Source organism: Chamaea fasciata, unplaced genomic scaffold, assembly GCF_029207755.1.
Source record: "Chamaea fasciata isolate MVZ Bird 193981 ecotype frontalis unplaced genomic scaffold, bChaFas1.0.hap1 SCAF_5, whole genome shotgun sequence".
Taxonomy (NCBI): Eukaryota; Metazoa; Chordata; class Aves; order Passeriformes; family Sylviidae; genus Chamaea; species Chamaea fasciata.
Window position 1 is genome coordinate 68,472,062 of NW_027094090.1, and position 16,500 is coordinate 68,488,561.

The 16,500-nt window shown below is 42.9% G+C and overlaps 1 protein-coding gene across 1 annotated transcript; it reads left to right on the forward strand.

Moving 5' to 3' along the window:
• Window positions 1–76: 76 nt before the first annotated feature.
• On the forward strand, window positions 77–14,509 carry CDPF1 (cysteine rich DPF motif domain containing 1). The gene is made up of 4 exons (XM_066184698.1): window positions 77–300; window positions 8,798–8,904; window positions 14,139–14,143; window positions 14,363–14,509. Exons 1-4 carry the CDS (start codon window positions 77–79, stop codon window positions 14,507–14,509), a joined length of 483 nt encoding a protein of 160 aa, XP_066040795.1.
• Window positions 14,510–16,500: the final 1,991 nt, after the last annotated feature.

Consider the following 16,500-nt stretch of genomic DNA (forward strand, 5'->3'; position numbering starts at 1 on the left):
AGGGAGCTGGGAACCGGGACGGCGGCGGAGAGAACCGGGAACTGTGGGGCGAAGGGGAGCCGGGCAGAGAACCGGGATGCGGGCGGGGAACGCGAGCCAGGGGAGGAGGAACCGGGATGCGGGAGGGGAAACCGGGAGTGGGGGAGGACAGCGGAGCCCGGAGCGGGGGAAGCAGCTGCTGGCCGGGCACTGCCGACCAGGAGACACTCACGGTTCCCGAGCTAGAGGCCACTGTCTTCCAGCTCCAGGCACCTTGGAGCCAAAGAAGTGGATCTGTGCACTAGTAGTTAGTAAAGATATGTAACTATATTCTTACAACTAAAATGGCATGCTTTATATAAACAAAATTTAAGACCTTCATGCTTCTGGATTCCATACCAGAAATATTTTCCTCATGCCTTAACTTCCCGTGCAAATTACAGGCAAAGAAGGTGTTACAGTGAAAGCATTAGTGATACCTTGTCTCGCTTTGTGTCTTCCTTCAAAGACAAGTCTGTGATCTCCACAAATATGACAAAGTTATGTCAAGAGCCTGATGAAGGCTCCGCTGAAAGTTTTATTCTGCCCGGATGCAGCAGTCGGAGGTTGTTCAGACCAAAGAAGGTTTTTGTTTGATGAGAGTTGTAGGACAATACTTGGATTCTGCTGGTAAAGTGACTTGTAATGGACATGTGCTCCCCAGGCTGGTTGAGACACCAAGGTGTCTAGCCTGTGCATCACCTTTGCACTGATCTGTTGACTAAATCAGTGTTTTTACTTGCACAAAAATCACTACACCAAAAAGGGTATTAAAACCCCCAAAATTCCCAATAGATAGTCAGAACCTGAGATTTGGATTAAGAAAGAAATCAGTTATCTATGTGGTTGCATTGGTTTGGGCTTCTTTGTTCTTTAGTCCAGGCCTGGAAAAAGCAAAAGGGGATTGGCAAGTGTTTTTTGATCCTTTTGTCAAAGCCTGGTGAAAGCATTTTCACCTGCTCTTTCTGTATTCTTTTTTGCTGCCCATCTAACACCTGAACCATGCTGCTTCCTTTGAAGTCTGCTTTTACCTACAAGCCCTAATAACTTTGCACCTTGCATAATAACTACGCCTTCTCCCCCAGCTGTTCATTTATTTTGTCATAATTTTCCCAACATGAGTGAAGTTATTACTCATTAACCATGCTTGGAGCCATGTGTATGTATGTGCAGAAAGGAGGCACACATTTAAATCTGGCATGAAACATCACAGTGTTTTTTATCTACCTAGACCTTTAGCCAGCTCTTTGAAAAACTTTGGAAAACATGGGCAACATACAATTTCTGTCAAGACCCCATCAGCTCTGCTGCTTAATTAGCTCTGCTCTGAGCCCACACTTTCTTTTTGGGCCTCAGTGAAATCTTAGTCAGACCCGTCTGTGTTTGCTGGACAGGTGGAGATCTAAAGCCAAATAAAAGATTATTAGATATCTGTGACATGTTGAGCATGCTGCCAGTTCTCAGTGGATTTTGAGCTGCTTGGGTAAAAAGTCAGAACTGTGAAAATTTTATGTCTCTCCCTTCCTAGCATGTGACCCAGGGGAAGCAGTCCACTCTGGTTGTAGTGAATTCTAGGATCTGCACATCTCCATCCACGATTGCATTTGTCATATGAGGAAAAAGCCACTTTTCTTCTATTTTACCCGTGATGAACAGAGAAGTAAATTTGTCCAAAAGAACTTCTAGAGGAAAGAGTGTTAGTATAGACCCTCTGGAGAACAGACTCTGCAGGGTACAGAGCATGCACAAAAGGAATGGCCTGGCATTCAGTGATCAAATAGGTCTTCAGCTGTCTAAGAACACATATTTCTCTGTGAATTATGGAAGTGGTTCTGGTATATGTGCCTTGATACCTGTTTGATCCATCAGGTGTTGAAAGAAGTGCAGCCTCAGTACCTGCATATTTTTTAGGCAAAGTAATCCAAGTACTTGTTGTAAAGCCAAGTCTTTCTGACAGGGGCGAGCAGAGTAACCTGAAAATTTTGCTAAAAATTCAGGAAGTCTTGTGCCTGCTTGAATTCACCTTGTTCCATATTGCTGCATGGCTAGAAGACAGGAATTTGACATAGGTGTATGTCAGGAAGTTTGGAAACTAATGAACCCTAACTAAAAGACTTAATTTCCACAGTAAACTGTAACCAGTGAAGTGACCTTGTTGTGAAGGTGTGAAACAAGGAATCTGTTTGCAAATTTTTGTGACAGAATTCCCAGCAAGTGCCCCGGAAAGGAAAACACTTTCTAAGGGTTGGGTGACCATGGACTTTGCTCTGTCAGATGTGCTGCCAGTGGATCTCTCTGGTGCTTTTCTGTGCCTGCTGTTCACACCAGATGGGATAACAAACCTTGAGGAGAATGTCCCAGAGGAATTGAGCGTGGCTGCAGAGGTTGCAGGTATAGTAGGGACAGGCCTGTCTTTATTCCAAGGCTTTCTTGAAGCTGGCACTCTTCACCACTCACCCCTATTGTAGTTTTGTTTGCTTTTCCTTCTGGACAGTTCTTCTTTACTTCATTCTGCAGTCCCCAACTCGAGTTCAGTCCTAACGAACAGAGAGCTGCAGTCACACTTTATTGGAAGAAAATTCCCTTTCCCAGGTGTGTTAATGCTGAGTATCTTCCTACTCACAGCAGACTGTGGGCACCAGCTCCACAGCACAGACATTGTCACATGTCACGGGGCTGAGTCTTTCCTTACAGTCCCAACTTTGCTTTTTTTAGGGAGATTAATCACTGTAGGGGCCGCATTTCTCCCTTTCAGGGTTATGTCAAATGGCAGTGTCTTGTTTCCTGAAATACTGTGTTAGCCTCTCCTCCTGTATTTCCTCAAAATCTTGGTGTTCCTATTTTTAGACCCTGTTGGAAAGTATTGCACTAAGTTTAGATTGTGCTTAACAAAGCTGATACTTTCACTGGTACATGTGTGGCCCTGCACTTAACTTTTTTTAAGGACAACTTAAAAAGTAATGGTCATCATTTACATATTAATAGAGCAACTTGGCTATTAATGTAACAAATTTCTAATAAGGAGCTGCAGTTCAGAAGGGAGACAAAATGAGTTCAGGACAGAGGGTTACTGTGGCTGTAGGCTGATTTTTTTACTGTGGCTGAACCAGAAGGAGATTTTAATGAAACCTGACCTCAGGTCTGGTTTTTCCATTTTGGCAAAGAATAACAGTTCTGTGACCCAGAACTGATGATCACTTCAGCAGCACTTCAGTGTTTGGATCTCTTGTGTTATGGGTAGATGATGCCTTGTGCAACCTTCCTGTGTGAAGCTTTAAATTCTCACCTAATCTGAGGTTCTTACTAAATGGTGTCTAATTTAAAGCAGGCTGCATGCCATCTGTGAGTAAGGACCACTCGGGCTCGGGTTTTGTTGAGTGTTGTTTTCTCAGCTTTGTTAAATCATGCATCTTAGGTATAGATACCTTTTTGAGATTCATTGTGTGTTCAGGAAGCCTTTTTACCTAAGGAAGGGGTTTGATTTGCCTGGCTGTGTCACTCCTTTTTCCCTACTGGTGTTCAGAAAACACACTGGCTTTCACATCTGTGACCACCTAGACTGCTTGTCCTGCTGCTGCCCTGGGGAATCCATGGAAGCTGTTGTTCAGGAGCTCTGTGACCCATGGCTAGAGGGAAGCCTGCAGGAATCTCTGTTCTTCCAAGCAGAGAAATCATAGCAATGCCAACAACAACTCCCCCAGCCTGGGGGAAAAGGGTGCTGCAACAAATGAAGGTTTAATTCAATCAAGTGATCTTTGGGAGAGTGAGTAAGGATGAAAGTTCTGAATGGTCTCTGCTTGGTGAAATTACAGTGCTGGGCTAATTCATGCTGAACTCAAGGTAAGTCACCTCAAAGGAAGAGCAGGGAGGCAGCCACAGGTGAGCTAAACATGCCTTCAGGGATGTAGCACGAAGGAATGGGAGGAAGAAAATTGTTCAGCTGGGGATTAACTAGCAAGTAAGAAGGTTCTGCTGTTTTATCTACTACCTGATCATTTAGGCAGCAGATTGTTTCTCTGAAGAAGGCAAGTGCATTGCCAGTGCTGAAGTGTATTTAAATATCTGTCACATCAAACACTGGCACATGCCAGGGTATGAACTCCTGCCCATCTACTGGAGAGCACTCCTACCTGTAGAAAATCGAGCTGTGAATATTTTAATAGACTATTGTCATCAACAGTGGATACTGCAGGAAAATCCTGGCAGGTGAAAGAAACAAGGGTTTTGTAGGAGAGGATTAAGGGTGTGTCAATGTTGGTTTTATCTGACAGCCTTTCAAATCAAAGTCTGCATCTGTTTATAGGCACTTTGTTTCTTGCAGGGTTTCTCTAGTTTATCAGTGACTCAGAAATACAGGAGTCTCCTGTGGAGTATTAAGAGGGGCTTAACCTATGCATTGTAAATACTTGTGCTAATGAGGTTTGAAGCAAAGAAAATCAGATTACTTATCTGTGCAACTACTTTGCCACTGGCCCTGACAATTTAAGGGTGATTTATGATTTCTGGCATGCCTTCCAGGCCTCTTAGCAGAGTGCTCTGAGCAGAATTGCCCTGAAGTCTTTAGGAGTCTCCAGAGAACTGGACTGAGAGCCATTTCCCCACGTCTGTATCAGGTATCAGTTGCAGACAGCATGGAGAAAGACTCTTTCAGCACTACCTAGCACGTGCCTTTCTTTTACTGCAGTTATTTCCTTACCATGGCACTGAAATCTGTGTGCTTCACCTTTTGCCAGGACATGTGAGCCGGCCTCACACACGTCCTGCAGCACTCTAGGCTTGATCTGGCAGGTTTCTGTGGAGCGTGTTAGTTCAGTGGTTACCCAAGCATGTGAGTAACTGTGTTCTTTCCAGAAGAGCTGGGCATGTGCCTCAAGTGAGGATGTGTTCAAGTACCTTGTGGCTTCCAGTCAGACTGGAAAATGCTTGGGCAGAATTCAGTTCTAGACAGGCTGTTGTCCAAGACCTGTTCAGCATGTGTGTCAGCCAGGCAGACTTGTGACGTGTTACTGGGACATGGTGCTGCTTCAGAACATTCCAAGGTGAAAAAAAAAACAAAACAGTGGTAGCATCTGGTGATTATTTGGGTTGCTTGTGGTCACAAATTTGCCTGTCCAAATTATTAACAAGGGATTAGTGCCCTAGACTTTCTCCTCAAGAGATCCTTTATCCTGCTGCTGGTTTGCTAGAGAGAAATGAGTTCTCACTTTGCTTCGTGTGTCTGGAGGGCAGACAGACACCTGTCACCCTGTCACGTCCTGCTAAGATGGTGTGTGCTGCCAAACCAATGAGCTGTTTATCACCAGTGTGATAACTCAGCTGGGTTTATGACAAAAGACACGGTTATTCCAAAAAAATGAATTTTTTGGAAGTCACTCTTTGTGAGAAACTGCATCTTGGGACTTGGGTTTAGACTAAAGATGTGAAGCACATGCATGAACTTGCCATTAAGTACCTTTCTTCAGAAGGAAATGGCTTGACTTTGTTGCATAGCAAACTTTACCTCTGAATGGGAGCATTCACTCTGAAATCTGTTTGTTCATTGACCTCACACCTTTAGTTGGGGACCTTGACTTTCCCAAGTGCTGATGTGCAGACAAGCTCTCGGGACAAATGATGTTCCCAGTGAAATAAAACTTGGTACAGCTGCTACCAGTGACTTCTAAGCTGGGAGTAAGATGGAAAGCATCATAAATTCATCTGTGCCTTGCAGGCAGGATCATATGCTTTTCAACTGGCATAGCCAAAAATGTGTTTGGACATAGATATCATTCCTTCCCAGTGGCAGGCACTGAACAGATTCTGTTCTACATGCCGATGGTTGGTGAGAGAGCAGGTGTTCCTATATCTAACGTACTTCAGCTCTGAACCCAGGGCTGTTATTTTAACTTGGGATCAGGACATATTCATTCCAAAGTCTATGACCCTCACTGCCATAAATACTTCTTTTTTGTTGTGGTGGTTTTTGGTCTTTTGCAGTGTTTTAAAGAAAAAGTCACCATTATAGTCCCCTCTGTTTGATTCAAGTGACTTTCCATACTCTACTTCTTTGAGGTTAATGATTTCTCCTTTTTAAGGAAGACTGATTGCAAAAAATTGCATTCAAGTGTTGATCTGAATCTCATTTTCAGTCAAGTGGGTGTGTTGGTATTGCTGCTGGGTACCTGCAGAAAAGGTAAAGTTAGGGATGTCAGGGGTAATCCTAAAATGCAGGGTTGAAAAAGTAGACATTTTAGCTCAGTTAGTGCACAGCTTGAAGAATCCAAATTACAATATACAGGGAGAAATGGGTAGCATGTACATGCCTTGCAACTAACTGAAAAACCTGAAAACACTGGAGTTATTTAAATGCTCTCAATCATCCCCGTGAGGTAGGGAAAATACATCATATCCAAGGGTCATATCATTTGTGAAAAAATATAGTTTCCTAAGGTGTTCTCAAGGTGAATTTATTTATCAAATTAAAGTGTCCAGCCCCATTTGTGTTACATCTGAAGAGCTCTGTGCTACTGAAATGCCAGGAATGACAGTGGAAAGGCTGGTGGTAAAGGAGTGATGAGGTAAGGGAAATTATTTCCAAAATTAGGTATCAGGATTTAACAGCCTATGACTTTCTTAATTGAGTGTCTGTCATGAAGCCTCAGTAGCCCCTGAGGATCTCCCTGTTCTTCTGGAACATTAGATGACAAGTAGTCCCAGCTCTGCTTCACCTTGCCCCTAGTTCACCTTGTCAGCAGATGTCTCTGAGGATTCAGTTTCACTCTGTTGGGCAAGCAGAAATAGCAGCTTACTGTCACCAAAAGAGGGATGTGCAGGTCCCTCATCTCAGCCCTGCCTTTCTGCTGGTGCTGCAGTTCTGCCTCTTACCTTGTGCTACTGTTAGCAGCTGTTGGATTCCTCTGTAAGCCAATTTAGTTCCTTAAAAGCGATAAGAAAAAAAAATATTGGAAGAAGAAAATTAGAACTATTTTTTTTGTTACTGCATTAGTAATTTAGTGTGATTTAGTAAGACTGAAATCATGGACCAAGGTGTTGGATACCAGCTGCCCATTCTCTGTGGTTTTGTGTGGATTGGACAATCCCTTGTCAGACTGTGTGACATCGGGGTGTGTGGATGTTCACTGCGTATTTGTATTTTCAGGGACCAAAGCCTTTTCTCTCTCTGCTTAGTAGGGATAGTTTGACCAGAAATTATGCAGTTACATCTTTGTCTGCAGACATTAAACTCCCCATAAAATAAAGCAGTTTGCTTTAAATGCATGAGTAGCTTGGTGGAGGCCATCATGGTCAACAAATCCATCAGGCAGACGTGGTCAGGATCTCTCTGGAGCTGGAAGTCAGGCATGTACTCAGCATTTCACCCCAATAAGACTCCTCAGTTTCTTAAAGACTGGAAACAGCTGTTGATCACCACCTGCTGGGGCTGTTGTCCTTGGGCAGCTGTCTTTTTATCATTCCAAACCCCACAGTGCTACTGGTTTTTCTTCTTCCACTCAGCAGAGCAGTGGCTCACCTTTGTTCAGGTCCATTCCTGAAGAGTCTGATTCTGAATCTTAATTTAGGTTATCCAAGTCCATTGTCAACATCCCAGCTTTATTTGGATTGTTCAGGTGCCAAAACCAGAAGAATAATGCTGAAGCATCACACTTCTAATAGATGCTTTTAAGAAACAGCTTCACACCTCATCTTTCCTGGCTTGCTGACACATCCTGAATGCAGTGCTGCAGGAAATGTGCTGGCCAGGAGGCCTTGTCCAATGGCTCTGCACTGACCAGGGCTGGGAATCCTGCAAGGAGAGCTTTGCAAACACAGTCCTGTCTTTGTGCCCCAGGGACTTGTTGACAGGGTGATCTGCCATGGTAAGATGCCTGATCTTTCCTAACAGTGGAAGACTCTGGCCATGAAATTTTCTGTTTGAGTGGACAGAGAAAGGAGACAGGAACACAGTGCTGGACACACTCCTGCACACACATGCGTGTGTACTGAGGCAAGGAGGAGGGAGTATGAGTTGACAGAATGCCTTTTATCCATAATATTACCATAATCCAGGTTTGATTTAAGCCCAGGAATAATCCAGGTGCCCTTTGCTGGGTGCCTTGTGCAGACAGACACTCAACTGGCTTCTGTATTATTTTGCCTGGAGCTCCCAGAAAAAAGGGAAGCTTTAGTTTTTCCCAAGGAGGTTCCCAAATTATTAACAAATGCCCTCCCTCAACACCCTGGAGCAAACAGTACAGTCTGTGACATAAACTTTATGCACACTGGAGGTAACTGCAAGGCTCTCTGCTGGTAGCTCCTGCTTTCAGGAGTTGGGGACCTCAGCTTTACAGCAGTGACATAACCAAGAGCAGTAAAAACTTTGTATTTTATACTCACATGCATGCAGCTTTGGAAGAGAACTTCTGATTAAAAGCTGTGCAATTGAAATGGTGGCTTGACAAGGTACTGGAGTTGGCCATACTAAGGGGTGCCTGTCATAAAAAATAGAAGATAATTACTTTAAGGTAGAGCATTGAGAAAAACTTAGTTGGATGGCACTGAGAGTCTCACCAGTTGCTTTATGTTTGGAAGAGAGATAGAAAGTGCAGTATAGGACTGAAGGCAGCTGCAGAGTTGAAGGTTTTGAAGAGACAAAGAGCTGCAGAGCTGCTGCATTGCCTCATGTATAAGAGCAGGATGAGCAAATCAAGGCTGATAACTTTTCAGCCTCCACAATTTCCCCCTCTCAACCATCCCCTACTGTGAAGTATGCACTTAAAAACCTGAAATGATTCTTTTGCAGGCTTTTGGAAGAGGCCCATGTCGTGAAGGATCCTTTCACCCCTGACAAGGACAAGTTCCTCATCACTGGGTCTCATTGCAGTTTGTGTAGCAGAGCAGTGTGTGTTGGTACAATAAGTAACAAGCAAAACAAAGCTGCTTCAGTCATTTCTTTTTGTTCCAGTCCTGGTGACCTGTCAGAGGAAGATCAAGCAGCGAAATCCCAAACAACCCATTTTTAAGGCAAACCATTCCCCCTTGTCCTACCACTACATGTATGTTAATTGTACATAATTGTATGTTCTTGTGGATTCTGCCAGATGAAGCTCTCAGTATTAAATCAAAACGATCAGCAACTGTGTGTGTCCTATTTACAGCTGAGCACAGTCCAGCCTCTCAAGCACAAGGAGTGCTCTTTTCTGCTTTCTTAGCACCAGGAAATGCAAGGGCAGTATAGAGCACACTGTAAGGGCAGTACCGATCACACACAATAGTAGATTGGAGTTTTTTCCAAAAAGGGAATATAAATGTCCATGGATTTTTAGGTTTGCATTCACAGCCCTGGGCTGTCATCCTATTTGCAAAAGTTAACGTTTAAAGAGAGCAGGGAAGAGAGTTGTACCATGCTGTGCTTGCTTTCTGAAGAAGAATGAATTTAAGTAGCAGCTGGAAGGCAACCTTAAACTGTGAAATCTGAGTGCAGTCCAGAAAGGTGGTATAAAATCACTTAATTTCTTCTTCTCAGTGCAGAACTGGCCCCTTTGTTTGCTGTGAGTCTCGGGTTTTGGGAGTTGGGCAGACACAGCCAGAAGGATATTGGCACACTTGGCCCAGTTTAGTTGCTATTCTGACTTGTGGGCCATCGGCACCAAGGATAAGCCAAGAGGAGCATGCAATAACACCTTTTTCCTGATTGGGTTTATTTCCTTGTTAAAGAAATTTCTTACCCAAGTTTGTTAGGCATCCAATTCCAAGAAAAAAAAAAAGGTTTAATAATTGAATGGTGCAGCAGGAGGAACAGCTCAAGCTGCCTCCTCCAGGAGGGGCCCCAAATGAAGGAACCCCTGGACTTTCATACCCCTACAGTCTGGGCACCCATTCCCATGGGGAATTTTGGGTCTGGGGTCTTCCTGCTGTTCACTGGCTCCTGCAGAGTCTCGGGGTGACCAGTCCTCTCCCAGACTGTGATGCAGGGCTCTGAGCCCTTCATTAGGAAAAGGATCTGGGGCCATTCCTGGCTCGTTGCTGGGGCCTCCAGTTATTTCCTACTATCCATGACACAATGTGCGTTTGGCACGGGCGCTTGCACACCCAGCTACCTGTGCTGGGAGTATTTCTCAATATCCCATCTCTAAAGTCTCCTCTGGCATTTAAATGACTGAAAATCACCAAAAGTGATTGCAGGTCAGAGGGTTTGGTTTCTTTTTTTCTGTTCTAAAGCTACAAGGGGGAGTTGTAGGCTCTGACTAGGTGGAGTGCCAGCACTCTCTGGTTGTGGCTGCGGTGGCTGGGCTCAAGTTTCCAGAGCCAGGTTGCTCAGGGCAGTTGTGTGGAGGCAAAGCTCACAAGAGCAGGACCTTCCCTGCTGTCCCTGCTGTGGCAGGGGCTGACTCCCTCCCACACACAGCCCAACAAGGAGCCAAGTGCAGCTACTCAGGGAGTTTGGGCTTAGGGGCTTGATTCCTGCCCTGACACGCCAGGTTTCTCCTTCCTTTTTAACAGCAGAGGACTGGCAACACAGACACATTTGGGACAAACTTGAACACATTTAACTAGTTTCATTCCCTAAGAAGTGGCTTGAATTTAGGAAGGATTCAGCAGATATTTCCAAATGTGGCAGTTTGATTTGTTAGAAATAGAGCATTTCAGCCTCTCGGGGTCTTTGCACACACTGTGCTTTTCTGAATGAAGGTGGGGTTTTTTCTCTGAAAAGATGTGTTTGTTCCTAGTTAACCTAGGCCTTGGCAATGAATAGAAGATATTTGCAGTGAGCTGACGGAAGTTTCTAATCTTTTTGAAAGTCCTGCTTATTTTGCCTATTCTGGAAATTTGTCAGTCATTTACTGTTTGTTATCCGAGTTTTCAAGATTCCCCTGATGGTATCACTCAAAGTAAAACATTGATTGTAAATAATTGAGAATAAATTTCCTACCAAACTGGCCAGGCCAGATAGTGAATCACACGTACGGCTATGGTTTCAAAATGAATTTAGCAATACTGCTTAGGTAACACTGAAAGAGATCTGCAGAAATGATAATTAGTGCTTTAAACACCCACACCACAAAGTAAGTAAACACATACTATTCCTCTTCATGTAGGGAAAATTAAAAGTCCAGAGAAGTAAAAACTTATCCAAGGCAATAGAGAGAGGCAAAGTTAGGATAATATCTCTGTATTGGTTGTGGTTCCTGCTTGTGCTTGACCCAAGTGTATCAACTCACCCCTGAGCTGAGTTAAATGTTAAAACATAGGAATTGAAGCTGCAGAAAATGATACTTTCTTGGGCCTCTTTGGCAAAGAAGCTGTACCAATTGGAATGCTTTTAGTGACAGATTGATTTACTATTGTGGTAATTCAGAATTGCATTTGTCTAACGTGTGGCAAAATTAAGACTTCTCTGACCTTGGATTTGGCAAAGGGATTTTAGCTAGCTTTTGTACCTAAGGAGACTTGAGTGACAGATCAGACTTCAGGCGTTTCAGGAGACAATCCACACTAGCTGAAGTGTATTTCCTTACAGTTGCTGTGCCAATAAAAGTCAGGACTTAGAAGCTGTTCTGTATAGTGCTCATAAACTTAAATATCTCCAAATACCCTCTGAAGTTTCACTCAGTTAATTTATATTCAACCATTTCGTAGCCTGTATCACCCTGCTCAAGTCTTTTATCAGAGTGCCTTGGTAAGTGCCATTAGTTCCCATCCAACTGGGAATAATTCCAGTGATTATCTGTAATGTCTTAAAACATGTCAAAACCACACAAAAAGGAAGATAATAGAAATGCTTTTAAAAGCCCTTGGGCAGGTTGAGTGCCCTTCTTCCTATTACCCTTTCAGAAAAGGGGAGAGGAAATGATATAATCTGACCAATATTAGTAATTGAAAATAGTTACTTCTGGTTTATTGCAGTACTTTCTAAAGACATGGAAAAAAAAAGGTGGCTTCTGGAGAAGAAAGGAGGAAAGGGAGTAAGTTGCATCCCTTATTGCTCACCTCAGCAGAAGGTGACCGAGCACTGCCCCTGGACACGATTGTGGATATTAAGTGATAAATGTAATACCACAGCTGCTTCCCACTCTACTTCCAGTCATGCAGGGTCAGTCCTGGATATGGATGGGCAGAGCCTTTCCTTTACGTATTGTGCTAAAGATACCACCCCTATATATATATATATATTACTCTCAGACATGATTCATGGCAAAACAGAAATAAACTGTGGCAGTTCTCTTTTGCCTGAATTGGACTATTAAATTTGAAATTGAAATGGCCCCCTCCTCCCTTGGACGTGAAAAGGAAAAAAACACATTAAAGAATCATCTGATTAAACACAGAACTGTACCAGGATAAGGGTTTAAAAGAAGAGCTCTACATAGTAAATTTAAATAATAGGGCATTGAAAGAAGAGTTAGGCTGAAAATCCCAGGACTGAGAGTGCAGGACTTAGGGGCACATGCTCAGGGGGTGCAGTGGTTCATAGTCATGGTTTCCCCAGTTCCTGTCGACCAAAATCTGCACTAGGTGGCAACTCATTTCAGCCAAAAGACTGCAAGTTGAGCACCTGTGTTACCTGTGAGGACATCGGGGTATCCCACCTGCAGGAACAGCCTCTCCCCTCCTTTGCCGTGGCCCAGTGGCCACCACTGGGAGCCCTGAGCTGGGGGGCTGTGTGGCATTTGGCAATGCAAGCAACAATAGCCAGGCCAACTTAAACTCTAATCTCCCCTTTTAAACTGGCAGCTTAAGGTATTAAGGATACCAAGCGACAAAAAACAATAGGCTCTGGAGGTTGTGCAACTGAAATCCACTTACAGGGCTTTTCAGAGGCTAAGGCCTCACACTCATTCCTGAATATGAAGGGGCCTGGCAGTCAACACAGTAAAGGACAATAGACGAAGAGAAGTTGTTCCTCAAGCTTCCAAGTCACATGGAAGCAGGCTGATTGTGATTTCGATATAATTATCAGCTGAATCTGCTGCTAAAGCAACATAAGAAACAAAAGCAAGGAGAGGAACACTGGAATAGCCAAGCCTAGCTCCCAGAGAAAGGCCAGCTACATGGCAAGGGGAAAACTTTGCTACTTAGGTAAGACCCAGGGGATCTATTTCTCTCCAGAAGATGTCCAGTTCTATCTAAACTGATGTCTTTATTCATTCTTAAATCCCCAAGAATAATCCATCAGCAACACCAATTCCAGCTTACCCATGAAATCCTATTTGGAATTTGGTGATCAGCACGTCAAGAGAACCAGGGATGTAAAGTCTCGCTGCAGAACAAAGGAATAATGCATTAATTAGTTTCTCTTCCAGTTGTTCAAACTCCACGTTGCAAATACATTAAAATGTTCCATCAGTTTTGCTTCTTTCTATTCAATTACTAACATCTGGTTACAGCTCCTGGAGAAAAAAAAAAATACTGGGTCTGTATGAGTTGTGAACAGAACAGGGAGAGCAAAAATACCTACTTTGCACAAGAGCTTTTATACTTTGCTATCAAGAGTTCAGAGGAGAGCCATTTGCTCAAGCTTTAGTACCAAGTGTGGTTTTAGGTTTTAACCAGTGAGTACATTTATGGAGGTGAAAGGATGAAATCTCATTCGAATTGCCTCAGATGAACAGAATTCATTTAACTGCTCCGGTTATTCGACACCTCTGTGACATTGATATAACAGTGATAATTTTTAGTAGTCTCCTAGGACAATACAAGTGCATGGGTTAATGGAAGTAAGAATAGTTTTTTTGGGAGTTACGGGATAGATGGTCGCTTGTGAGAGCTCCCAGTATTTGGTACTTTTGTTGGCCTTTAGGCCATTTTTGTGGAGATTGATGAGGAAGAGTGTGCTGGGGCTCCAAGTCTCACACGCCATTGAAGGAATTTGGAAGATCCTCCCAGGAGGCAGAAATCTTCATCAGGCAAGACTTAGAGGAAAACTTTGCTGTTTCAGTCAAACCCATGGAATCCCTTACACCTTTATTCACTCTCCGAATATAATCCATCAGCAACACCAGCTGCAGCTTACCCATGAAATCCTATTTGGAATTCAGTGAGCAGGCCAGGGAACCCATGCATGGTGCTGGAAGGAGAAGGCAGCTGAAGGAGGGGACTTGCTATTCCCTGGAGCAGGGAGCTGGTGAAGGTCACTTTAATAGGAGCAGTGGGACAGTTGATTTGGGGGTTTTATTTTTCACCCAGTTGGCTCTAACCAAATGGTAGAATTATTGAGTAGGAAAAAGGTAAATTGCTGGAATATTTCAGCCTTGAAGGAGAATAATTCATTTTAGAAGAATTCTAAATATAAATGTAGTTTAATGAGACTGTGGAGCGTAAGCATTTCCATTTTGTGGATCTGCTAGTAATGTTATTTTCTTTACAGGACTGTAGAGTGTTCTACTCCAAAAGTTTCTGCCTCCCCTGTGTGAAGGAAAACCTAAAGGCCTTTCCTTTGGAAATACAAGAAGACATGGATAAAAGGAAGCCCCAGCAGAAATCCTGCAGAAAAAAGACAGATACAAAGCATTAATCTTGAAGGACCAAGAGAGACATTTCTTTGGCTGGGGTTTCTCCTCTCTCTCTGCTTGGAGACTATCACGTTGCTCCTTTTAAAGAAATGACCTTCATCAGCTCACTACTATTGGAGAGAGCAGCAGATTTCCCTGCCCTTGGCTCGGGTTCAGACATCCCCGTGCAGCGCCGGCTGCGCCGGGGAGCGGCTCCAAGGTGCTGAGGAGCCAGAAAGGAAGGCAGGAGAGCTGCTGTCACCATGTGAAATACTTGCAGCAAGGAACCAAACAGCACAGAGCATAGGGACCATGTCCAGATTTTCCCATTTGCTGTTTTAGTGCTTTGGTGTTTTGTGTTACTTTGTCCTACAGTGTTAGGAAATCCTGAAATAGATTGATCTGACTTAATTCAGTTTATACCCAAGAAAAATCAGTGTACACCAATTCTTAATCTGGTGTCTTGGTAAGATTACATTAGGCAGGGAATTTAAAGCTTTATTTTTAAGTCTAAAATAAAAGTGCTGTGAGAAAATGTCGCAAATATAATACCTAAATTTTTCAATATTGTAATCTTAATGCTATCACAGCGTTGAGACTTGAGACTCTGATGGTTGGTGCTTCTGCAATCAATAAAAGTATTTACAAGTCCCTTGCACTCACACATAGCAATAGCAATAATCTTAGATCAAACCCACATAATATTTAAATCTTCAGTAAAAGAAGGGCAATCAAGCTGATTAAGCCTAAAAACAAAAACTTATATGAAACTGATAATCAGGAGAGCACTTGGGACATAAGCAAGCACAGACACCAAGCTCCACCTTCCATTCCAACACTTTTCACTTGACCTTCCAGTCCATGTCAGCGCAGCAACTGGAGAGGACCCTCAGTACATTTGGCTTATGCATTACAATAAAGGTGACTTCCTTTTCACTTTCAAAGCAGTTAATCTGGAAATAGAAAAGTTCCATTAATACACTGAATTCTTCCCTGAACTGGACAAATAAACTGCAAGCGTAATAGGGATGTCAGAAACACAGTTTCAGGCAAAAAAAAAAAAAAAAGGTAAAAAGTTCTTATGGAAACAGCAGATTGTTTAGCTCAAAAGTTGGCTTCTTCAGTTATCTGTTTTGTCTGTCTTAAGATTTAGGTGGCTTTTTTGTAAAACCAGAGTAACAAGCCTTAAGGATACATCTAGAATGCTCCCTAATCACAAAATCACCTTTTTTTACTCAAGTTATTGTTGGTCATTGCTTCAGAACGTGTTAGTGCCTTGGTTAACATCTCTTTTATCCAGCTCTTCCATCCATATAATTTGTAATAGGACAACATCAAAACCAGATCATTTTAGTTGACTGAACCTGTGTCTGTTAAAAGAAATCAACATTATCTCAATGAGTTGTTTAGGACATTTAAGTATCCTAAAATCTTTCTGTTTTTCTGAACTTAGTGTATTGGTGCCTTCTGTTCAGGACTGAAATTTCTTGCAGTGACTGGAGGAGCAGTAATGGACCTATTAATACCCTTTTCAAGCCCTAAGTGCTTTAATAAGTAAAATATATGTGTATCTCTTATTGTGGGAAAAAAGATCCATATTAGGAGACAACATTTCAGATTCCTTTTTGCAGTTACAAAAGACTACACTTTCAGGGAAAGTGATACAAAACTTACGTAAGATGGGTGGTATTATATTTCAGGTTCATGTTATATTTCAGTTAGCACTGTTCAAAAGCTGTGGTGTGTCTGTATCTGTTCTGTATAAACACCAGAAGCATGTCCTGTGCTAAACCCACAGCTGAAGAGAGCACTTTCCCACCTTGGAATTGTAGTCTAATAATCAAGCTGCCGAAGCAACATGGTTATGTGAGATCACAGGATATGTTTATACCAGCAAACATACCTTGAAATATTTCATTTCCTGGATTTCCCATTGTTCATGACAGATTGTGCTCTTAAAAGGAGGTTTTGAAAGCCTGCCTAGTGCAGTTCCCATGTCAGTGAGAATGGGATC